The sequence below is a fragment of the Vipera ursinii genome (assembly GCF_947247035.1).
Source record: "Vipera ursinii genome assembly, chromosome: 1".
Lineage (NCBI taxonomy): Eukaryota > Metazoa > Chordata > Lepidosauria > Squamata > Viperidae > Vipera > Vipera ursinii.
In genome coordinates, this window is record NC_139512.1 from 90904450 (window position 1) to 90929824 (window position 25375).

The 25375-nt window shown below is 38.2% G+C and overlaps 1 protein-coding gene across 2 annotated transcripts in view; it reads left to right on the top strand.

Annotated features, from left to right (window-relative positions):
* BBOX1 (gamma-butyrobetaine hydroxylase 1) overlaps positions 1-24487 on the top strand; it is a 40654-nt gene extending 16167 nt beyond the window's left edge. For both annotated transcript variants that reach the window (XM_083348588.1, XM_083348589.1), the window contains exons 6-10: positions 6549-6747; positions 16410-16515; positions 18930-19126; positions 19889-20055; positions 22336-24487. In XM_083348588.1, the coding sequence (XP_083204714.1) occupies positions 6549-6747; positions 16410-16515; positions 18930-19126; positions 19889-20055; positions 22336-22502 (836 nt within the window). In that variant the 3' untranslated portion in view covers positions 22503-24487. The remainder of the gene's footprint in view (positions 1-6548; positions 6748-16409; positions 16516-18929; positions 19127-19888; positions 20056-22335) is intronic.
* The last annotated feature ends 888 nt before the right edge of the window (positions 24488-25375 follow it).

The window sequence follows — 25375 nt, forward strand, 5'->3', positions numbered from 1 at the left end:
TTAGCTACTTATTCCTAAAAAATAGTGTGGTGTCTGGCATATTTATAAAGAGCTTTCAGTCCATGTCAATAAAGGACTCTAATAAGGATTAAAACCTACAAAGATATTGAAAACTTTTTTAGAAGCTGAGAGATAAATGGGTACAGGAACTAGAAAAATATCTGTAAAAAGGGACAGATCATGCCCTACTGTTCCTTTTCGGCAGTACTGAAATGTTTGTAAATCATTTGTCATAGTAAACAGAAATGTTTGATCCCAGCTTGTTGTAGTTGAACCAATAGTTGCTGGAAATTCTCCCTTTCCCCACAATACCCAATTAATTGCTGTTAAAATATCCATGCTATTGGTTTTTAAGCTTATTTTATTTGCATTTTTTTTAAAAAAAGTAATTTTCCTATGTGTGTCTGTTACCACAGTTCAGATTAGCTTTTATACAGCCTGGAGGAGAAATGTAAAATCTCTACCTTTAAATGCCAGATGCCAGTGACTGAGCCAATATGACCTGTATGAAAATATGTACATTGCTACTATACATTGCATTGTATTCCCTCACAGAAGGGGAAAGCTAGCTGGTAATTTAATTAGGTGTTTTCATTAAAAACTTCCACATTTTTCTTTGATTTATGAGTTGGTATACCTGGAGCAAAATGTTCCACCTCTCAAGATTTCTGCCTCTCTATTGCTTCTTTTCCCCACCATGTTTCCTCCAGATGTGCTACATTACTGCTCCAGAATCCTCAGCCAGAGTAAACAACAATTTTGCTAGCTGTAAATTTTGTAAGTTAAAATCCAAGAGGGCATGAAGCGGGGGAAGATGGCTGTATTTCATTACGTACACCTCATATGTCGTTCTTTTCCTACCTCTTCCTTCAGCCCATTATAATCAGGTTTTCATTTCTAATTGGTGGAGCCTTGGTGGAGCAGTGGGCTAATGCCTCCTTAAGTAACACCAGCTGCCTGCAATTAGTGCAGGTTCGCGTCCCACCAGGCTCAAGGTTGACTCAGCCTTCCATCCTTCCGAGGTAGGTAAAATGAGGACCCAGATTGTTGGGGGCAATTAAGCTGACTTTGTAATAATGCCGCTTGGGGTGTGTGTGAAAGCCCTAATAAGCACGCATATACATAGAATGAAGGCTACTGCTAAGCTTGTAAGCCACCCTGAGTCTTCGGAGAAGGGCGGGATATAAATGGAATTAAAATAAAATAAAATAAATAAAATAATTTCATTTGGGCTTCTTTTTCTTGAAAGATTAGCCTATGGTTTACTGTGGCCAAACTAAACACCTTGTTGATGATTGTGCTAGTTTATTTATCTGTTTGTCTTCTTCACACATAAAATGAAGAAGGGGAGTTCCCATGCAAAGGAACTAAATCCTCCTATCATTTGAGGTATTCCCATTTCCCCCTTTCCCTCCCATCAGACACAGAGTGGAAGAGGTTGAAGAAGCAACAGAGGGAAAGAGAGTTACCATCTTAACTTAAAAATCAGTCCACGCACAATATCTCACTCTTCATAAACTGAGCAAACATGACAACCACAAATATGCTTTCCTCCACTATGTCTGTTTTGGCATCGGTTTCTCCCCCAAAGGATCCCCACAAAAGATGTTCTCTTGTCAAAATCTAACTGACAGCAGTAAAAGAAACTGGCAAAGAATACCTAGCTAAATCCCTTGGCTGTCCATTATTATAGAGTGCTTTCTAAAAGAGAAAAATTCCAAGGAAATCACGTCATCTTTTTAAAGATCTGCATGTACACATACTGCACGAGCACACAGATGTAGCATATGTTTCTCCTGGCTCCAGATCCTGACATGCTTTATGCAACTGCCTTTTTATTATAGATAGATGCATTTCTTGTCTTTCATGATCCAGCAGTAGTTACTTTTTCGATAGTAAAGTACTATCACAGCCATTGCTAAAAGTAAATATTGGGTATTTTATTGTTCCTGGGAAAGCACACAACCATTCCATCAGATAAATAAATCTGGTTTAATCCAACAGCCTGGGGAAGGTCGTGAAAACAGCAACAGACCCACATTTTTTAACCCTCCTTGCCCCAAAGTGATATTCCAGAAAGACTGTTTCTAAACCTAGAGGTTCCTGAAAGGATACTTATAACATTCATGCCTGAACCAAGAAATTTCCAAGATAGGTATGATTTGATATTCCCTGTGTAACGAACAACAAAAGGAATTTTTCTTTTTTTAATTGCAATAATTAGTTCAGTTAGGCAATACTTTAGGTTGTTTGTAAATGCAAAGAGTTTTTCAGATTTTCTTTAAACGTTTGTAGTTATTTACATCTTGCAACTTTATATACACAGTTTAAAAGAGCAACTGCTGTCCTGAGAAATTTTCCAAATGTTACTTTTGAAATTTAGCCCTTTTCTGTATTTTTAACAATGAGAAAAGCTTTTCCTTTTGGCAGACAGAATTCCCCCAGCTGTGTCATTTCATGAGAGGTTGCAAAAGGCTACAACCACATTGTGAGAGTTCCTGATAAGGAACTTTACAACTTTTCTAGGTATTTGGGAAATAGAACGGTAGCCATTTTAAAGAGTCATTTATTTCAAAAGCATTATAGGGCCACCCATCTTCACAATATAACCTTGAGCAGCTAACAACCAAACTAATATAAATATACTAAACAATACAAGTATAATCTCCCCTCAAAAAATTAAATCTCATTACACTATCCAAGACACCATAACGACCTCACATTGTCTGTGTATATGCTGGTCTCAATTCACTTCCTGGGTGAAGAACCAGGTCTTCATGGCTTCCTGGAAGGCCAAAAGCGTAAGAGCCCTCTAAATTTCAGTAGGGAGGCTGTTCCACCACTGTCACTACAGACAAGTCACATGATATCTTTCATGTAGGCTAGATTCTTTGCACATTAGAATAGTTTACCACTGTTGAGGTGCTGTTCTTCTGAAATCAGCTAGTTCTACATAAAGAGTTAATGTTGAACTGTTTTGTTCAGTAATGCCAGTTCTTTTTATGTCTGTTCACCACTAACATTCAGTACGGGACTTGTTCCATAATAATCTTGCAATGTTACCCTGCTGCTTTCAGCCTGCCTTAATTTGCTTTATTATTTCTAATTGAGTGCTACTAAAGAATTACTATTCCTATTGTATTTATTTTATTAATCTTCCATTCCATTTATAAAGCAGTCCAATTCTCTAATGACTATTTCCAAATGTCTGCAAAAACAACCATTCCAAATGGAAAAATACACAGGACCCGCCAAACACTCTAATCCAAGGCTTGGGGGGAACCCAAGTTTTCAAGGCTGTTTTAAACACGGAGTGCACACGAGATAAAACTCAGTGGGGGAGGGGGATATTGAAGAAGGCAGGTGCTGTGACAAAAGAAAGCACATTTCTTAGGTCCCATTAGATGACTGTTTCTTGGAGGAGACAAGCGCATGTCTACTGTTTCTGATTATTTCATCTGAGCAGAAACTGCATAAAACAGCTATCCAGGCCCTGTGCTATGAAGAACTTGACAGGTAATAAGCAATTCTTGAATTGCACCCAGAATCTATTGAAAACCAGTGCAGTTCATGTGTTAAATGAGCATGACACGACATGCCCCTAATTACCTATGCCACTGCATTCTGTATTAGTTGCAGCTTCCATGTAGTTTTCAAGGGTACCCCCAACTAGAGCACATTGCCATCATACATATGTGAGATGACCAATGTGTGAGTGCTGATCTGAAAGGCCTCCCAGTCCAGATAAAGTCATAATTGGCATACAGGTTGGACTTAAATGAAGACCTTAATAACCAAACGCCCACCTTCTACAGTAACTACGAGTTCATGGAGACCCCCAAATTGTGCACTAGTTCTGAAGGGGGCAGGATTAAAGATGAATAATTCCCATCTCTATGGCATCCAAAACCCAATTATTGCTAGATTTTGTCAGGGATGTGCTTGAACTGTTCCTTCCAACAATCTCCACCGTTGCCTCGATAGTCTGGAATCTTAAGTATTCTCCATATATTGATTATATATGACCACAAATCAATGAATGTCCTCACCTGATGGTAAATGTTAAACAGAAGAGGAGAGAATTATGCCCCATACTAGAGGCTTTGGACTTTACTTCTTTCCTCCTATCAAACCAAGTGAAGCCAACCATAGAGATAGTAAGTGAAAGACTGAACATTGTGTCTCCATTCCTAAACCCTGTGGGTAGACCAGAAGGGTGCCATGTTCAATGTTATTGAAAACAACAAATTATTGTTGCACTCTTGTTCTGGATCCATCAAATTGAGTAGTTATTAACAAGAACAACTTGAGCTTCTCACTACTATATCCAAGTCTGAAATCTAACTGGGAGGGGTTGAGATATATCAGTTTCTACCAGGGTCCTCTTTAATCACAGCCTAATCACTTTTTCAACCATCTCTAAAAGGCCAGGTTGAAAATGGGATGAAAATGATGCAGTACAAGTTGGTTTCAGCAAAGCCTCTTGAGTGGACGTATCACCCCTTCCCTCAGTATGTATCCAACCTTTTACCTTCTGGACACCCTTAGGCAATCAGGAAGGACATGGATATAATAAACATCTGGTCATATTAGCCAATCCAAGGATAGTGTTCACCTTCTCAGGAGTTATAGCAGGGGTGTCAAACTTGCAACGTCACGTGACGTGTCACGACATAAGACATTGGTCTTAATTTTTGTATTAATGTTTTAAAAATTATACCCTGTAAACCGCCCTGAGTCCTTCGGGAAAGGGCAGTATATAAATTCAATTAATTAATTAATTAATTAATATGACCTTTTTTCCATTGCCGGCAATGGGGTGGGTGCGGTTTTGGCATGACGCATCCGGCCCACGGGCTGGCAGTTTGACACCCCTGAGTTATAGGCTCAAACCCATAGCTACTCATGTAAGACCTTGCTTCTAACGTTAATTAAGACTCACAATGCTTCAAGTGAATCCTTAAAACTTTATTCGCCAGTATTCTTCACAGTCACTCTGCAGATGGTCCTGTAATTCGTTCTTCCCCAGCAGGGTATAGATCGTTTTAAAAAAGGGAATCTGGATGACTATTTGTGGACATGATTAAGAGTAGAAAAATAATGTTTTGCTGCTCTTATTGCTACAATGTAGCGGCTAATATGGGATCCTATTTGTGCTCTGATTTGCTCTTCATATTGCTCCAGCAGAGTTCTAGGTGTCTGAACAGGATCAGCAAACAATAAGAGGCGATAGGGCAGCAATTCAACCAAAGGCCCGTTACAGACAATGATCAAAGTCTCAGCTAAAATGCTCATCAGATCCTTAAGGAAAAAAAATATCCAAGCTTCTCCTGGAAGCCAGCAGGGTTTATTGTCTGTGGCAGATTAATCTAATAGGTCCTATTTTTCTTCTGGAGGAGGTAGCATTAGTAGACTAAAAACAAATTAAGGAGTTACCTGACTATGGCAAAAGATTAACTGTAACATCCTCAAGAGCCAAATGCACATTGCCCCGAAATAAAAACCAGATTTAGTATGTGACCTCTGGTACATGTCAAGCTCTCAGTTATGTGGGTGGCTCCAAGGTTACCATGGTAGATGTCAACTCCTGAGCTGACCCAGCCTCAACCTCAGCTAGGGAGAATTTGAAGTCCTCCAAAACAACAAGCCTTGGGATTTCCATACCAACTTGGGGATGAAATTTATCAATTCAGGCAGAGATGTTACTACACAGCAGGGAAGCTGGTATAACAGCAACAATTCCAAGAGCTCCTGACAGCTGAGCTTCAGCCAGAGAATCTTGCATTCAAAACAGCATCTCTACTGTAAATGTCCATGAGACCTCCTTAATGACCACTGGCATTCATTCCACCCTCTCCCTGGAGGCACAGCTAGTGTTAGACTCAAGAGCCAGGTGGACATAACTGCGAGCAGGACAATCTCCCTCTAAGCTTACCCAGGTCTCATCTGACAAACTTAAAAAAAAGATAAAAATAATAATTAAAAATAATAAATACATAAATTAAGAAGAAAACAAACAACTCAAAAGGGCAGATTTGATGGACCACAATGTCTTTTCCTGCTGTCAGTTTTCTGTGTTTCTACAGCTCAGTTATGCACATCAGATTGGTGGCTATTCATCCACAGTGAAGGTCTTACTACATATCAACCTGGTTCTCTGACTAATTCCTTCCACTATCTGCTAGAATTTTTTTTAATATTGACCTATAATCTGCCTTTCTATAACTGGAATCCGTTATTTTGCATCCCATTCTACGGCATGATGGAAAATATATCTTAAATCTTTCTAACAATATTTTAGGATTTAGAAGTTCTCCATTCACTCTCCTCTGGTCAAGTGTACATATTATCAAATTACTTCAGTCACCCTTCATATGACTGATTCTTCCCCCTTGATCTTCTCAGAATTTATAGTATGATACCTAAAACTGAACACGAAACCCAAGTTGAAGTCTGATCAACATAGAATAAAATGGAATTCTCTGTAATAATAATAATAAAAATAATAATAATAATAATAATAATTGATTTATATATTTCTTATGCAGAGCGCCAGTATTGGGGTTCTGATCTTGAGCTCCCTACTATGGACTTTGAAGAGGTATTGCACAGTGATGAAAGTGCATACAAGTGGTTGGTTACCCTTAAAAAGGTGGGAATTGTGCTACTAACTGGAGCTGCTGTTAAACAGGGAGAAATTCTGAAGCTCGGGCAGCGCATTGGATTCCTTCGCCTCACATTTTATGGGTAAGTTGTTATATTTTTATTTTTAAATGTTTATTTCCATTTGTTAATTGGATTTTGGTGTATTAAGCCTACAAGCAAGCTTACAGTGTATTTTTATCTTGTTTTAGCAGGAAATTATACCTCTTTTTTTTTGGCCATTGAAATTTAGCAATATAATTTTGGGAGATTCAGGAATGATACAAAAAGGGTTTTGTCAGCCACATAGAATTTGCAGGCTGCTGCACATGATGTTAAGTAATTCATGGGATTTACATTTCAGATGAACCAGTTTTTGGCATAGATAAATGTAAAAATTTTAGCCCGTAGTGCCATAATTAACAGTAAAAAGTTTTAGAACCAGCTTCCCATAAATCCCAAAATCTTTGATTATTTGCCCGGCTAGACCCAGTTAGTGAGAGTCATAATTGAAGGGATTTGGAGGTCATTAAGTACCATAGATTAACACACTTTTCATTTTCCCATTTTGTATCCCGGATATAATTAAAAAGAAATGTACTATAATTATGGTAAGCTCTCCCTACTCCCAATATGTGCGTATTGGCACACTAGCCCAGGGGTAGGCAACCTTGGCTCTTTTATGACTCGTGGACTTCAACTCCCAGAATTCCTGAGCCAGCCTGGCTCAGGAATTCTGGGAGTTGAAGTCCACGAGTCATAAAAGAGCCAAGGTTGCCTACCACTGCACTAGCCAGTGGTGATAAGAGACACTATGGATTATAAATAAAATTTGTATTTCCACTGAAGGCATTAAATCCATCATTTAAGCTCTCCACCTGCAATAATGATATTAGACTTCAGAAATCTAACTTCATGTAAAACTGATTATACGCCTCTGTTCAGGGTCATCAATTTCCCAGCCATGGTATCTTATTGCTACCTTGCCCGTCCTATATTTCAGTTTATTTCTCTTGTTAGTCTTAAAACAGCCTTTAGGCATCTGTTCGGAGTTTGTTGCTATGGTTAATATGGGTTAGGGGAAGCTTCATTTTAAATGTTGCTAATATCCTTCAGAAACGTGACTGTTCAATTCAAATGTGCAGTAGAAACATATTTTCCAGTTCGTTGAGAAATAGGTTTATGCAGGAACACTTTTTATTACGAGCATATTTAATTCTCTCAGCAGAAAGATTCTTGTAGAAATGAGGAGAATGTTTTGTGTGAATTGTACTGTCATTTAAAATTTTATTTGTTTCCTTAAATTTATTACCCACTCATCTTACCACGTGGTAACTCTGGGTGGCTTAGAATATTAAAATGATTGTCTTTTTTTCCAAATTCTACAACTGGGAAGTTAGGCAAGCTTGAAACTTTGATTTTTGTTGGTAGGATTATCATATCTGACTGCCATAATCCAGATTATCATTATTAGATTTTTATTCTATCTTTTCTTCTACATAACTTAAAGTGACAAACAGACGTAATACTCCTGCCCCTTAATAGGGAGAAGGGCGGTATACAAATCAAATAAATAAAATAAATAAATAAATAATATCCCTACAACAATCCTGTGTGGTGGATTGGGCTAAGAGAGAGTGGCCGAACCAAAGTTACCCAGCTGATTGTCATGGCTAAGGGAGGCCCAGAATTCACTGTCTACTAGTTTATAAGCCAGCACCTTAGCCACTATTAGATTACTAGGAGATGCAGCAAAGAGAAAACTGTTTAGTGAAACCAAGTGGTTATCTGGCTCTTTTTTAATCCAAATAATAGTAGCTTTTTCTATTGATTTAAAAAACATTAGCTGTTTCTGTTTGCCATTTTAGTAATGCCTCCAAAATCTGCATGTCTATAGAAGACTTTCCCATTGCAAGGAAAGGACAGCATGAAAATTATTTAGGGAATCTTTATACAGGCTAGGAGATCCTCAGTATTTCCAATGCCTCATTTAAGTACATTTAATGATCTGCTGAAAAGCCACAAAGTCCAGTATATTCAAAGGCTTTCAGCCAATAAGAATTATTAATATTTTCCCCTCTTTTGTTTTAGATAATATCAGTTATTCTTGTTAGAAACCAAAATTTCTTTACTTCTTTTCCCTCTGTATGAAACTATTAAAAACAAACAGGAAAAAGGGATTACATACACACATTCCAAACCTTGGCTAAAAGATTTACATTCCTTTCAGATTAGAACACAAAAACAATTATTCACACACCCCCAACCATGATTTTACGCAAGGTGATATGCAGACTCCATTTGGATATGCAGCATTGGCTTTGCCCCTTTTACCCAGGTTGATAGAGGTTGATAATCCATGGTTGGAAATGGCTAGTACAGACAGTTCCCTACTTATGAACTTTCAAATTACAAACTTTTGTAATTCCAGTCTAGAAGGTCCTTTAAGGTAGAAGGAGGCATCAAAGGCTTAGTTTATGGCACCCCACAAGTCTACTGTCAAGAAGGCTGGCTGTGGCCCATTCCCAAAGTGCAGGGCTGGCAGAATGCCTTGACCAACCAGAGTCTAAAAGAGGGTTCAAGCCCCCCGGGATGGGAAAAAGTCACCAGGATGGGGAGAAGTTTGCTCCACTCGAATGTTGACCTAGGAAGAAACGCAATTGCATAGAAAGGGGGGGGGGGTCAAGCCACCATGCAGACAAAAAGGCTTATGGTGGGAAAACATGGCTGCACAAGAAAATGGTTAAAGGGACCTGGGCCCAGGGGCCTCTTGTCACTGGGAACCTCGATCAAACTCACCCCTCCCCCTTATTCCCATGGAGAATGGCACAGCAAAGGGTGGCCGGCAGCTGTTCATAGCGTCAAGACCAACCTTAGTCCTCTGGCCATGGGTGACACAGGATGGCAGCACCTGATTGTCTTGCCAATGGCCTTTCCCCAGTGACAGTCCCCATGGAATAACTGGCCAGCCCCTAGAACTGGTGGCCAAAGCTTCAGTGGATCAATGCACTAAAGCAGACATGTCAAACACAAGGCCCGGGGGCCGGATGCGGCCCGCGAAGTGGTTTCATGTGGCCCGCGAAGCCATCCTGGAAACAGTGAGGGAACGGCCCCCTCTGCCTTGGCCCTGGCCCAGAGACCCTCCTTCTGCCAGAGACCCCCAGATCTGTCCTACTCCTGCCCAGGCCCCCATAGGCACCCTTGATGCAAAGGATGTAGAGCTGGCCACGCCCACCCAGTAGGCCATATGCACTCTAGCCACGCCCACTCAGTAGGCCACACCCACCCAGGCCACACCCACCCGGCCCCCTGAGGGCAACTGCAATGCTGATGCGGCCCTCAATGAAATTGAGTTTGACACCCCTGCACTAAAGGATTTCTGGACCCAGAGCTGATCTCCCTCCACTGGTTGGGAAGATGCACCCTCGGCCATACCCTACAAGCAACAGTTAGGAGGAAGTAGAGTCATTTGCTGGTGCTTAGAGGGCGTGAGGGTTAAGGTTAGTCTGCAGTTGATCAGGTGGAGAAGAAATGTGACTTAAGTTATGTAAGGTAAGAACTGTGCATTTTTAAAAAATATGCTTGGTTGAACTTATGAACAAAATGAACTTACGAACAGCATCTTAGAACATAACCTATTCATAAGAGGATTGTTTGTATGTTGGGGGCTGGAAGAATATGTACATCCAAATTTACTTTAATGCTGAGAATTAATAACAGAGTTTTATCTCTCATTTGTCATGTAGTTATTAATGGAGAGGAAAAGTAGTTGTGAATAATTGAAGGAAAATGATTATATCTTCATCCCTTAGGTAGAAATGGTTTGTTATAAACAGTAAAATTGTGGAGCAATTGATGATCTCTGAGCACCAAGAATTCCACAATTAAAACCTGAGCTACAGATATTCACTTCTATTGGAACAATAAAAATTGGTAATCAAAGCCATTTCTGGAGTCTGTGCAGAAAAATATTCTCAAAAGTAGAGGATGTCATTATGTTCCAGCAGAAAATCATTGGCACTGGATGTGCCATCTCATGTTGCATTTCCAAATTACAGGCCACTTTGAAATAGACTCTCTTTTTTCTGATTTCAGAATAATTCCAAGACTACTAACTTAAAAAAAATTAAGTTAGACAAATAAAACTAGGGAAGGAAGGAAGGAAGGAAGGAAGGAAGGAAGGAAGGAAGGAAGGAAGGAAGGAAGGAAGGAAGGAAGGAAGGAGATAGTTTTTACTGTATCCTCCTATGATTTATCACCCTTGCATGTGGAGAAAAATATTTATTTTATAATTCTATTCTGTCTTTCTGTCTGTCTGTCTCTCTTTCTCATTCATACACACCACCCACTCACCCACAAAGATAGAAAGAGTGGGGGGGGGGAACCCAATTACAAATAGTTTAATTACTTGGGGTTGAGTTAATTGACTATGACCAACCAAGTTTAGCTAGACTGAAGTTCCCACAAAAAGCAAGTTAATATTTGTTAAATAGAAGAGTTTGTTCCAAGTTAAAAATAGCAAAGCAGTGGTTTGGAAAAATCATTTCTGCCAGTTGACTGTAATGGATAGTGAATATGTGATAAATTAACCAGGCAATGTTTGGCAGAGGATTAGCCAAGGGGCTGGGGAAGACAAGAGGAACAAAATGCACTGAATGAAGTCTGTGTACAATAGCATAAAATAAAATGATGTGAAAAGGGCTAAAATTTAAAGGTTCAGGAAGGGGGAACACACAAAAAATTATATCACACTGCTCATCTCATCCTTTGGTGGAGTGGAAGTTTCAGTTGTATAGTAATTACACACGTTCATTTCCTTTCGAAGAGGAAGCTACTGAGAATTTTTAGTATTTCTGTACCATGGCAATCTCTTAAGCCTCTGAGGATTGCATAAGCACCATGCTGTGATTTAGTGTCTCTCGTACCATCTTCAGTGTGATGAGGTTCAGCATTTGGACCACGGATGACTTTCCCGGCCAAATCCTGTCCAACCTTGAGTCATTCTTCTGTTACAGATAAAACTTAGTTGAAGATTGCATGCTTGTATAGTTTTTAACTGCGGCATACTGGCTGGAACCTTTTTAGATGTAAAAGATATATCTCTGGTTTTAGTATGCTGTAATACGTGGCTACTTGCATAAGGTACACATCCTCTTCACAACCTGCTTTCCTTGTTCCTTCTGGGAACAAGGGCTTCGTGGTATCTGAAGCAGAACATCCAGATTCAGTCACAGTTTTGTTCCATATAGCATCAACTTTGTGAACTCTCAAGTTTCCTCTTTCCCTTATGTATTCAAAATGGACAGTGATTAATATGGATATGGAGATAGATAGATAGATGATAGATAGATAGATAGATAGATAGATAGATAGATAGATAGATAGATAGATAGATAGATAGATAGATTAGATAGATAGATAGATAGATAGATAGATAGATAGATAGATAGATAGATAGATAGATAGATAGATAGATAGATAGATAGATATGGATGTGTGTGTGTGTATAGCATGTGTATAGGTGTGTTATGTATGTGTATGGGTAGATATATACTTTCTTTTGAGAGCAAATAACAATTTCATTTTTAATGTGTGCCAGTGTGATCGCAGTAAAAAATGACAAGGTTATCTTATCTTATTAGGTGTTTGATCTGTCAAATGCCCAGTCCAAAAAGTTTTATCTGCTCAGTTTGAACATCAAGGCCAATAGCTTCACCAGATTTCATATTTTTATTTTATTTTATAACTGCGTCATTATAAAAATATCTTTAAAATGCTCCTCCTCTTGATGTTCCTTTGGCGTTCTCTCTCCCTCTCTCTCTCTCTCTCTCTCTCTCTCTCTCTCTCTCCCTCTCTCTCTCTCTCTCTCTCTCTCTCTCTCTCTCTCAAAATTTATTTGGAAGTTTGCTATTTAGGAGTACTTTGGTTGCTACTTGATTGGCTGCTGCATTTTAGTGCTCTTCCATTTTGCCTGCTCATTGTCTGGTTTTCTAATTGGGTTCCAAATTTTCCTGCTGTTAAAGCTCTTTTTTTGTCTTCCGTTAATTCCTGCTATTTCCTTGTTCTTCAACCAGCATTGCTTCATCCCTTCTCCCTCAAGTTCCCACAACTTGAAAACCTAGCTCAGATTTCTTGGGGTTCTTTTTCACTCTGTGTCTCCATTCTAGCAATTTTTGTTATTTTTTGCACTGACACAAAAGGAAACCAGATAATTTGTAGTTGTGTGAGGAACAAATAGATTCATTCAGAATCTTTTATGACCCTCCAGTTATTTCCTCGCTATTAGAAAGCGTTTGGGAAACCTAGGATAGTTGCAGAGGGTTTTTTCCAACCCACTCTTGAGATATGAGCGATAATAAAGAACAAGCTGTTCCAAGCAGTTCATTTCTATGTTGGATCAAAGTAAAGTATTCAGGTGAAAATGGAGTAGAAAGTGAAACACTAAATGGGCAGTTCTGGTTAATATTAAACCATGATATGGCTTTCTAAAACTTTTCTGTCTTAAGAAAATTACAGCTTTCTTGCAGTCTGAAGAAGGGGGTAAAGGAAGCAAAAGAAGTTCCCTTCTCTCCTCTTATTTACTTATTGAAAAGTCACTCTCATGTTTATACAGTAGCTTTATATTGTGATGTTTCTGCTCCTGGGTCCTTCAGAGAATTTGGAGCACACTCACATGGTATTTAATTTTAACTGTCTCAGATCACTGAGATTTGAGCCATCAGTGTAACCTCCAACTGACCCACTGGAGAAGGCAAATAGTGCTAGCTCCCTAACACCAATTCTGTTGTAACGTACAGTAAATCTCTCTATGCAACATGGCCAGTGTCCTTGGTTCATGATTTCTGTTTACATGTCTCTGTTGGCAGGCAGACAGACAGATGTTGCTATTGAAAAGAAGCGTCATGGTTTCAACATGCAATTGTCTTGCTAGCACTGAAGGTGAAATTGTAGCATTCTACTTTTGGTGTGGTTTTGTATCTATGTGCATGAGTCAAGTTGTGGGCAGTTATGTTCTCATTCTTTCACTTCATTGAACTTGCAGTGGAATCATTCCACAAAGGATGTTTGTGGAAGACACACTGATGTATGTGACTACAGTAGTACTCATTACACAGCAATACTTTCAGGTTACAGCATTTCAGACTTGACAAGTTTCATACTCTCTTTATCTGAAATTTCAGAAATGCTGCTTTGTGAAGAAGAAGATAGCTAGTTTTAAGGAACAAAAGACACAAGCATTTATCAATATGTGCAAAAACTTTTCTGTGTCTAACTGAGCACAATAGTTTGTTGTATTCAAAACCAATTTCTTCCATTTGTGAGGATGTTTCTTAATAGACATACCAGAATCCCTTTTACATCCAAACATTAATTAGTAAGCAAGAAAGATTCTAGCTGTTAATGTATTTCTTTAAATATGATGGATTATGAATTTAATGGATTTTTTAAATTATCTTTTTGGAAGGAATTTATTTGTCTTTGAAAATGTTTTAAACAATTATGCCATGTTACGTTTATAGCTGTCATCTGAGTAACATTCCTATCTAAAAGAGGGGCAAATACCAAAGAAATTTAAGGAGCATTTGAATAAGATAGATGTAAAATATAGAAGAGGCTATAAATGAAAGGGACAAAAATTAATCAGTGCAAACACGTTTGCGTTATAATTGCTATGAATGACATTGATCATTGTAGCCTACTAAATAATAATAATAATAAAATAATAATAATGATAATGATAATAATAATAAATAATAATAATAATAAGAAGAAGAAGAAGAAGAAGAAGAAGAAGAAGAAGAAGAAGAAGAAGAAGAAGAAGAAGAAGAAGAAGAAGAAGAAGAAGAAGAAGAAGAAGAAGAAGAAGAGTTGGAAGGGACCTTGGAAGTCTTCTAGTCCAACTCCCTGCTCTGGCAGGAAACCCTATACCATTTCCAACAAATGGTTTGTCCAGACAAATTTTGATCAATAAATTTTCTGGGCTTACATGTTGTACAAACTAAGATTTGTGGCTTAACAGGGCATGTAAAACTGGTGAATTGTACTAATTCAGTAAAGAATCATTACAGAATTATGGAATAATGTACAGTATGAACTTTATATATCTGTAAGCAGTTAACAATTAAGGTACTGGCAGGGCAGAGAGATTGCTTAAACTAGTTACCTCTTTCTGAGTTGTTTTTCTCTGCAGTGCAGTACTTCCCTAAACAGTGCTAACTCCAAGTTAGCAAGCTCAGCTCATCATAATATTTGGTGCTTAATGTGCAAATTGGTTGGAAAATGATTTTCTATTATCATTTATTACCATTGTATTTACAAATAGAAATTTAAGGAGCATTTGAATACGATAGATGTAAAATATAGAAGAGGCTATAAATGAAAGGGACAAAAATTAATTAATATAATTACTATGAATGTCATTGAAAATTGTAGCCTACCAAATCAAAAATTATCCTTAATTTTAATAATAATAATAATAATAATAATAATAATAATAATAATAATAATAGTAAACTAGGAGTGGATGTATGTCAAATTCTTATTGTCAGCGTTTCTCAGAGTATACAGCCTTTCTCGTTCCTTTGCTAACCTGGAGCTAGATTGTTCTCTTCATATTTTACCTTCCTCACTTATATAAAGGATTCATATGAAGACAATGGAATGTTGTGGGATTCCTAGCACATTCAACAACATGATGTGACTGACACAATCAGGGACCTTTCTTATAATTAGAGTAACACACATACCGACTTATTTTTTTTTTGGTCTTCTTTGACTTTGCAATTGTGTAGCATGCATCAGCTGTAATATCTCTTGTTCTAAACCTTTGCTAAACATTTGAACATACCCATGTCCACTCAGAGCTGTAGTCTGTATTGCACCATCCTAAACATTATTTTACTAGCATGTGACATTAAGGGTATTGCACAGTAGTTTGCATTAAGGATATTGCATAGTAGTTATATCACCTTACTATATTCCAGTTTGTTGGCCGCAGTATCATTCTCCAAATTTACTGGCATATTTTCGTAGAAACCTTTATTCTTTTTTTGTGCTTGTCATGTTTTTGTGGCCTGTAGCCTTCTGATTTGGTAATGACTGGGTTGTTAATCTGCTTCATTTTTTAGAATTTCTTGTAAATAGGAAGTATTTTCTAAAGTATATTGGATATTGACATATGTACTGTACAGTATTTCAATATATTCCGTTCGTCTTTCTTGGATCTTCTTAGAATTGGCTATTATCTGTCCATTGGCATCCTTTAGCATACCAATTCAAGGTTGGAATCTCCTTCTGAGTTCAGAAAAGAAAGACAAATAGACTGTTATAGTCATTAGCTGGTGCAAAGCATTGCCAGTTAATTGTTTACATGGATGAATACAAATAAAAGCTGGGCATATTATTTTTCAGGAAAGGGAATTTCAGACTTGAACATTCCTTTCCAGATGTGTTATTAGTTGCTTTTCTCCTAAAGGAAAGAGCAGTTTTGCAGGGTGAAGAAGAAGAAGAAATTCAAAGTCCACATTTCTCTCTTCCCTGTCACCTGTGAGCACGATCATTATCCTCCCCATCTCAAACAATTATTACCTGCATTGTTAAAGTTTAATAAATGCTATTAACAAAATGATAAAAACAGTGAGACATTAATAATTTAATGTTGATATTAATTTTAGGATTATTCGGGTTTTGGATCTGTATAATTTGTATCTAGATTTTTACAGGCGAATTATTATACTTTTGTTTTTCATTTCTTGTTCATTATCAAGGCCTACTTGGCAAGTGCAAGACAAAATGGATGCCAACAACGTGGCATACACAACTGAGAAGCTAAGTTTTCATACCGATTACCCTGTTCTACAATTTCCACCAGGGGTAAGAGAAACATAAAAAGCAAGACAGCAGGAAAATAAATAGCATCGTAATAGAAATATTTTATTATCTTAAGCCATATATTATATTGTACGAGAGCCAGTTTGGCATAATGGTTAAAGGCACCAGAATAAAAACTGGGAGCCCCTGAGTTTTATTCAGAGAGGACCAACATAAAAAGAAGTGTTTTTTAAAGAAAATTTAAAACACCAACATTGGCATCTGTGGCAGAACTTCCCGTAGGACTCAGCTTACAACTGTGTCATGAACAGTAGATCTTCTCCTGAAGCTCCTGAATGTTTATATAAATAATGGTATTATTTGAGTTAATCTGATTCCAGATTGTTTAGAGCTTTGTGAATTAACACTATCATCTTGAAGCTGGCTCACTAACACACTCAGACATGCTTAATCATCTTCCTAGTGTTTTCTGAACTAATTGCAGCTCTGAACTATTCCCAAGTTCACAAAGCACATCATAATAATCCAATTTTGAGATGCTCATTGCAGGAAACCTAATAGTCAAGGTTTCCAAGTCCAAAAACAGGCAACTGATTTATGAAAGGCAGATAATAATAGGAACTAGCTATGCCCGTAGTGAAGAGAGGAGATTCAGGCTAAATTAACATAGAATCAAGATCATGTGAAGTGTTAATACCACGGCCACATTTGGAATACTGCATCTAGTTTTGGTCATCACAATGTAAAAAAGATGTTGAGACTCTAGAAAGAGTACATAGAAGAGCAACAAAGATGATTAGGGGACTAGTGGCTAAAACATATAAAGAACGGTTGCTAGAATTGGGTATGTCCAGTTTAATGAAAAGAGGGACTAGGGGTGACATGATAGCAGTGTTCCAATATCTCAGGGGTTGCCACAAAGAAGAGGGAGTCAAGCTATTCTCCAAAGCACCTGAAGGTAAGGCAAGAAGCAATGGATGGAAACTAACCAAAGAGAGAAGCAACCTAGAACTAAGGAGAAATTTCCTGACTGTTAGAACAATTAATCAGTGGAACAACCTGCCTCCAGAAGCTGTGAGTGCTCCAACACTGGAGATTTTTAAGAAGAGATTGGAGAACCATTTGTCTGAAATGGTATAGGGTTTACTGCCTGAGCAGGGGATTGGACTAGAAGACCTCCAAGGTCCCTTCCAACTCTGTTATTCTGTACATTCAATAAATTCTGAAAATTTCGGTACAAATAGCTTCAGATAAATTTTAAATAGCACTGATGATACAATAGCACTTAGTACCAGATTTTACTTCCAGATAAATCTTTGTTTCTGCCAGTTCATAAAGTGTATTATTTGTTACTCCTGAGATAAGAAACCTTGTACTCATTCAGACATTTTACATAAAACAGCTGCAATATTTTGCAGTTCACCATAGTCATAGTCATAAGGTAATATTGTGTTACCTGTTGTGTTATTTATGGCACATATCCTGAATTTTAACTGACAAAGTTATTCATATGTCATATAAGAGTGAAAAAAAGATAGAGCTCTGCAACATTGCATTGAGAAGATTCTAAAGTAATGCAAAGTTAACATCGTTTAAGTCCCCTAATAGAAAACAGTGAGATCTGAAGAGGATTCCACTACCACATGTAGCAGTCAGAGCCCTAATTTAATGTAATCATTCTATTTAAATTTATAAACAGCTCCAAATGAGGCAAATTGGCCTTTGTGAATACCAATTCTGGTGAGGTTTACACTGATTCCAAGTTATTTTCTACATAATCACTTTAAATCAACCATGTACTAAATTATATTCAGCTCACAATGCATCTGTTGGTGTAATAAATGTACAGTGCAGAGAAATGCTTAGGATTTCTCAGATGGATTCATGGGAGAAAATCCAATGGAGAATATGTATATGTATTTCTGTTCATTATTTTAATAACCTACTGAACTTCTAATGCTGCCCATATTTCTGCCATTCTTGCTGTATTTGCAAAGATGGGGAGATTAATGTGGTCTGCGTGTTGCTGTAGGAAATTTTTACTCAAGGCCTTCAAACAATCTGTGGTATCGTACTTTTGATGAATTAAGCAGATTGTGTGCTATTAAATAGATGTCATTTTTTCAGATTTGGGAGTTATGTTGAAAATTCATTTAGAGGTTGTAAAAGTACATATGGTATGGCAATCAAGGGGACATTTTCAAATGGGAAAGAAAAGGAAGTTCATATTCTAATTTATGCCAAGAATCACACCAAGATATTACTTTGAAATGCTTGTAAGAATTTTTTAAAACATAGTTTATCTTTATAGTCTCTGTATGTTTCTAGTTTGTGATTTTTAAAGAATTAAACCATGTCATGTTATATGACATGTCTAAAGACATTGATGGTATAAAATATAAATGTAGAGCATAATGTTGCATTTATAATAATAACCTGATATTAATTTTTTTCAGATTCAGTTTCTGCATTGTATAAAACAAACTTCTACTGGAGGGGAGAGTGAAGTTGTGGATGGATTTCATGTAGCCAATAAGTTTAAGGAGCAAAATCCTTATGCCTTTAAAATCTTGACCTCTACATTTGTAGATTTCACAGACATTGGAGTTGATTACTGTGATTTTGCCGTGCAATCCAAACAAAGAATTATAGAGTAGGTAACATTGAATGATATGGTAACTTTTTTTCTGATGCTGTCTAGATGCTTATTCCTGAATTGCAAGCAAAAGTATCTTTTTGCGTTATTTATTTAGCATATTTATATGGCCATCTATCTCACTGGTGAAACTCTGGGCAGTCAATTTCATTGAACAAAATAAAAAGTGTTAAGGCTATCCCTGCCACCTTGTGGATAGGAATACAAATCAGCTTTTTTAAAAATGTTATGTGCTGTTCATAAGAGAGAGAAGGAGGAGGAGGAGGAGGGAAGGGGAGGATGTGGGGAGATGTGTATGTGTTTGTGTATAGATATAGATGGAAGCTTTATAATGGGCAAATGGTTTAATTTCTACATTAATTTTATAAGGATTTTTTTTACAGTTGAGACACTTTTAGTATTAAGAGGTGACAGCAATCCAATGCCACACCAAACATATAGTTGTATCAACCATAATGAAGCCTCAAAATTTAAAAGCAAAACACTTGTCTCTGCCAGGATGAACTAAATCTGTCCGTTTTTGCTTTCATTTTTAACTTTTCCCTAATCTCAAATTGATAAGGAAATTTAATTGCTTTAGTAAACTGAACCAGTCAGATTCTCAATTATTTACCATATAGCAGTTAATTCATTGTAAGTTTCATAGTTTATTCATTGTAAGATTTATAATCCTAACCCATTTATAAGAACAGTGAATGAAGAATGGTGTTACATAAAACTGTTGAGGATAATCTGAATTGTTCTCTCATTTCTCAACAGTATAGATGAAAAGGGCCAAGTGGTTCGTATCAATTTTAACAATGCAACCAGAGATACAATATTTGACACACCTGCTGAAAAAGTAAAGCCATTTTATGCTGCTCTCAAGGACTATGTTGATCTCCTAAATAGCACGGATTATAAATATTCATACAAAATGAAGCCAGGTAGGCCTGGATGAAATGGTAATCGGGTTTTTTCCAATTGATTTAAAAGTCTCTTTCAGTAGAAATAGGATGAAATAATGCAAAAACTCCTTCAGAAAATTCCCCAACTATTAAGGGTATTTTTTTTTCAGATACAAGGGTGGCTCCAGGCAAAAGAGATTGTTCTTTTTTATAAATTTCTATCCCATGTCACTCATTGTTTTTTATTAGCAAGAATAATAAATTTCCTTATTTGCTTTATCTATGGCAGGGGTGTCAAACTCAATTTCATTGAGGGCTGCATCAGCATTGCGGTTGCCCTCAAGGGGCCGGGTGGGTATGGCCAGGGTGGGCGTGGCCTACTGGGTGCGCGTGGCTAGAGTGCGTATGGCCTACTGGGTGGGCATGGCCAGCTCTACATTGTTTGCATCAAGGGTGCCTATGGGGGCCTGGGCAGGAGTGGGACAGATCTGAGGGTCTCTGGCAGAAGGAGGGTCTCTGGGCCAGGGCCAAGGCAGTGGGGGCCGTTCCCTCACTGTTTCCAGGATGGCTTTGCGGGCCACATGAAACCACTTTGCGGGCCGGATCCGACTCCCGGGCCTTTTGTTTGACATGTCTGATCTATGCAGATTTTCAATCATTCCGGTCATGGGTGTCCCAAAGAACTAAAGAAACTTCTTGGATGAGAAGCCAAACATTTTGAAAGAAAAAAAACCAAGAAAGTCCAGTAGCATTCTGGAAAAAGCATCTTTGGGACTTCTTATTTGCTTTTGTTGCTAATCCTCTCCAGCTTTCTGAGGAGAGCCAGGGAAGGGAATGGTCAGAGGAAGTAATTTGAGATATAAACCTTTTCTTTTTGCCTACCTATCACATGCAGTGCTCATTTTTCTTGAAATGCATTCTGAAATGATAGTGGAGACAAAGAGATGGACGCTCTTATATACAAATGCACCTGAAACAGATTTCTCCTAATATTTGCATATTAAGTGCATTTGGCAGTGCCAAGCCTACTTTGGCTGGAAATAATTATTTATTTATTTATTTATTTATTTATTTATTAGTTTTTATAAACCGCCCTTCTCCCGAGGGACTCGGGGCGGTGTACAGAGGAAGGGAAGGTATACAGACCGAACAATAAAATAATAAGAAACACTAATGCACACAAACTGGGACCCCAATTAACGCTATCATGCCAGGCCAGCCTGCTGGAACAAAAAAGTTTTTAAGTCGCGACGGAAGGTACGGAGGTCAGGGGCCATCCGGATTTCGGTAGGTAAGGTGTTCCAGAGGGCTGGCGCACCCACTGAGAATGCCCTCCCCCTGGGGGCCACCAGCCGACATTCCTTGAGCGGTGGCACCCTGAGGAGGCCCTCTCTGTGGGAGCGCACAGGACGGTGGGGTGCTGACATCGGCAGAAGGTGCTCCCGTAGGTAGTCCGGACCCATGCCATGTAGGGCTTTGAATGTCATTGTTAGCACCTTGAACTTCACACGGAAGGCAACCGGAAGCCAGTGCAGCGCACGGAGGAGAGGTGTGATATGGGAGTATCGGGAGGCTCCCAAGAGTGTCCGTATTTCAGGTTTTGTTGCCCTTGGGTCAGAAGTGCCAAGGCACTTCCAGGTTGAAAGGATTAACTGGTGACATCACTGTTGCCCTGGGAATGTCCAGTTGGAGGCTCTTTTCATCTCCCAGGAGTGGAGTGAAGGAGGAGAGCTCAACCCCACCCCACGTCAGCTCTTGGAACACGGGCTTGCTAACCTCCTGCCCAGCAGCCCAACCACTCAAGCCACTACGCTCCTACAGTAGTACTTCAGTAAGTGGTCATGAGAGAACTTGAATGCTACAGGACAGTGGCCCCCAACCTTTGGGGCACCAGGGACCAGTTCCGTGGAGAAAGGTTTTTCCTCAGACCAGAGGGAGCATGGTTTTGTGTGCTGTCTGCATCTCGTGGATGGGGCTTTGCTTGTTTGCACGGCCTGGTTTCTGGCATGCCACGGACCAGTGCCGGTCCACGGACTGGGGGTTGGAGACCCCTGCTATAGGCTACACTGAGAAGTCAGGAAAAAAAATCTCAGAAGAAAGCAGTGACAAACTACTTTTATTTTTATTTTATTTTTAAATCGCCAGGAAAACTGCATACCAGTGCAATTATCAGAAATTAAGCTGAATGTAAAGAATTACTGGCTTCAGTAGTTCCAAATATTGTTATCAGTAAGCCTTTCTGCTCCATCATATCTCTAATTAGTATAGATGTATTTACCACAGATTTTATTTTAAAATAATTCTTTGCCTTCTTTCTAGGTGACATAGTAGTATTTGATAATTGGCGTTTACTTCATGGTCGGCAGAGTTACCAGGCAGGAGCAGAAATATCCCGTCATCTTGAAGGAGCCTATGCAGACTGGGATGTAATAATGTCAAGGCTCCGAATCTTACAAAAGAATGTTCTGAGGAGACAATACCTTTGAAGCTTGGACTAATGAGAACTCTTAATCTTTGCTGGGATTGGATGGTTTTTCCATAAAGGAAAATGAACCTGATATATTTCCTGTTTATTCTGGGCATTCCTGAATAAACTAGGTGTTATCTGTCCTGTTGAATATATAGATCATCTCTTAAACAAGGAATAACATGAATTCTTACAGGTAGTCCTCCACTTAAGACTGATGTCAGAGTTATGACAAAAAAGTATGACCACCTGGCTGTCGCCCAGCCCCCCCCCCCATGATTACATTTTGGGTGCTCAGCAACCTGCCCACATTTACAGCCATTTGCAACATCATGCAATTGTGACCACAATTTACAATGTTTTTTTGCCAGAAACTGGTGTTTACCTCCAGTTTCCAGTGAAAATTACCCATTGCGGACAGTTGGTTCGCTTAATGACTGTGGCATTTGTTTAACAACTGTGATAGATCCATTTAGCAATCCGGGTGATTTGCTTAAAGACCATCACATAAAATGTAAAATTCAGTTGGTTGTGATGACCCACTTGACAACTGGCACAACTTACAAGCATAGTTCTGGACTCAATTACAATCATAAATTGAGGACTATTTGTACTGTGAGAACACATAGTTTGCCCTTTGTTGCTAATTAGAGTCTGGGCAACTTCCAAGTTTTCCAAAGAATATTGCAGAATAGACCAACAAAAACCAAGAATAGCATGGAGTGTTGAAAACCTTTTGGAGGCATCTGGTTTAGCACTGAGGAAAGCAAAGAAATTAGAGGTGGAATGGGAAGTTCTCTATGAATGAAGAAGTCCATTGCTATTACTCCTCTGAAAATCAGGTTATTTTCTTTTCATAGCCTTCAAAGTTAACGATCTGTCTGATATTTTCTCCTGGGCATGTCTGTGGTTTTTCACAAATGGATATAAGCTGGCTCATAGGCACAAAACAAAATAATAATTAACAAAAACAAGGATATTTTTTCAGTTTTTGAATTTGCAATATGTTGTCCTTACATTTGTGTGCCTTATGAACACCAACATGGGATGCAGTGGCTCAGTAGTTAGGACACTGCATCTTAGACTGTTAAAGATCTACAGCTCAGCTGTTCGAGACCCCAGTGCTGTGAGATGGAGTGAGCTACCATCACTTGTCCCAGCTTCTGCCAAATGAGCAGGTCGAAAGCATGCACGTTCAAGTAGATGAATAAGTAATACATATAACCTTCCAGGAAGATAGCAGTGTTCAGTGTTTCACTGTACACACTGCTGTGGCATGATGTCATGCTGGTCACATGACCACAGAAAACGTCTCCAGACAATGCTGTCTCTGGCTTAAGAAAAGGAGATGGGCAACTACAGGGTAAAACCTGTGGGGTCATCTTTTTTTCTTATGTACACCAACACATTTTATTTTGTAAATAAGAAGTTAAAACTCATGTGAATCAAGCTGAGGAAACTTTAAACATAATAAAGTCTTAACTAAATGAATATATTCATACAAAAATGCATATCATGGAAATTATAATGAAATTAAATTATGCTTTTTTCAGCTCCTGAAATTTTATAACATAGAATGGCAACAAATTCTTAGAATAATCAAACCACTGTGTACAACATACTGAGTTTAGCACAACTTATGAATTACTTTAAGTTTGGTTCTTTCTAATGATAGCCGTAATGTGAAATGGAATAGTGCCTTGACTATTTTTCAAAAGTGACTTAAAGGAACTAAGATGAATTTCCTATACCCAAGAGTAGATCTTAGATAGTAGTAAAGAATCTCCAGTGGATACTGTTGCTATGATTAATTTTTATGGTGCTTTTTTTTCTCTTGACTTGCAACAAACAGTTGCAATGGGAAGTTCTAACTCTTTATTGAACCGTCATTTATTTTCCCAATTGAATTGTTTTGACCATTGGATGTAACAAATAAGATAAAACCTGCTCAAAATATTAATGAAAAAATAAAATGTACAAAATGAGTAAAAACATTAAAACAGTATTATTATAGCAAATACAATATTATTGATATTGATAAAATATTTTTTCTGTTTAGCAGCAGCCCATGCAAAGCTTGCTAATTTCTGTAGCATTGTCTTCTAATCTAAATTCATTAGGTATTGAATTTTATATGTATCAGACCAAAATCATTTGCTTACCAAGAGGGGAACCTGAAGTTTCCAGGTGCTGAAAGAGAAATAAGGCAATACAAAAATAATGGGTAAAATCTTATATAACTTCCTTGGAGCAAGGGTAGAAGCACATATTAAATGTGATATTGAGAAATCAGCCCTCTCTAGCTGGGTCCACCTCAGAAAATGTTCACGTTAATTTTTGGTTTATGAACTGTGTAAAGGTAAAGGTAAAGGTTTCCCCGCATATGCGTGCTAGTCGTTTCCAACTCTAGGGGCTGGTGCTCATCTCCGTTTCAAAGCCGAAGAGCCAGCGCTTGTCCGAGGACGTCTCCGTGGTCATGTGGCCGGCATGACTAGACACCAAAAGCGCACGGAACGCTGTTACCTTCCCACCATAGTGAACTGTACCAAAGGGTAATTTTATAGTGGGATAATTTAAACAAATTTCAGACATTCAGCACCCTGTTTTCAAAAACTAGATTATTGTTTGCATAATTTAAATTTGAACAGAATTCCAGAGAAAAACCAAAGGTATGCATACAATTGGATAAAAAAGTAATCCAGCTGCTGCCAGAAGGCATGGACAAATTCATTTTCTCCAGGAGACACCACTTGACAAATTGTGGATCAGGTAGGAAGAAGAATCTACCCCAGTAATTAAATGCCCTTACAATTTATAATTCATCCCAGCTTCTGCCAACCTAGCAGTTCGAAAGCACGTAAAAATGCAAGTAGAAAAATAGGGACCACTCCG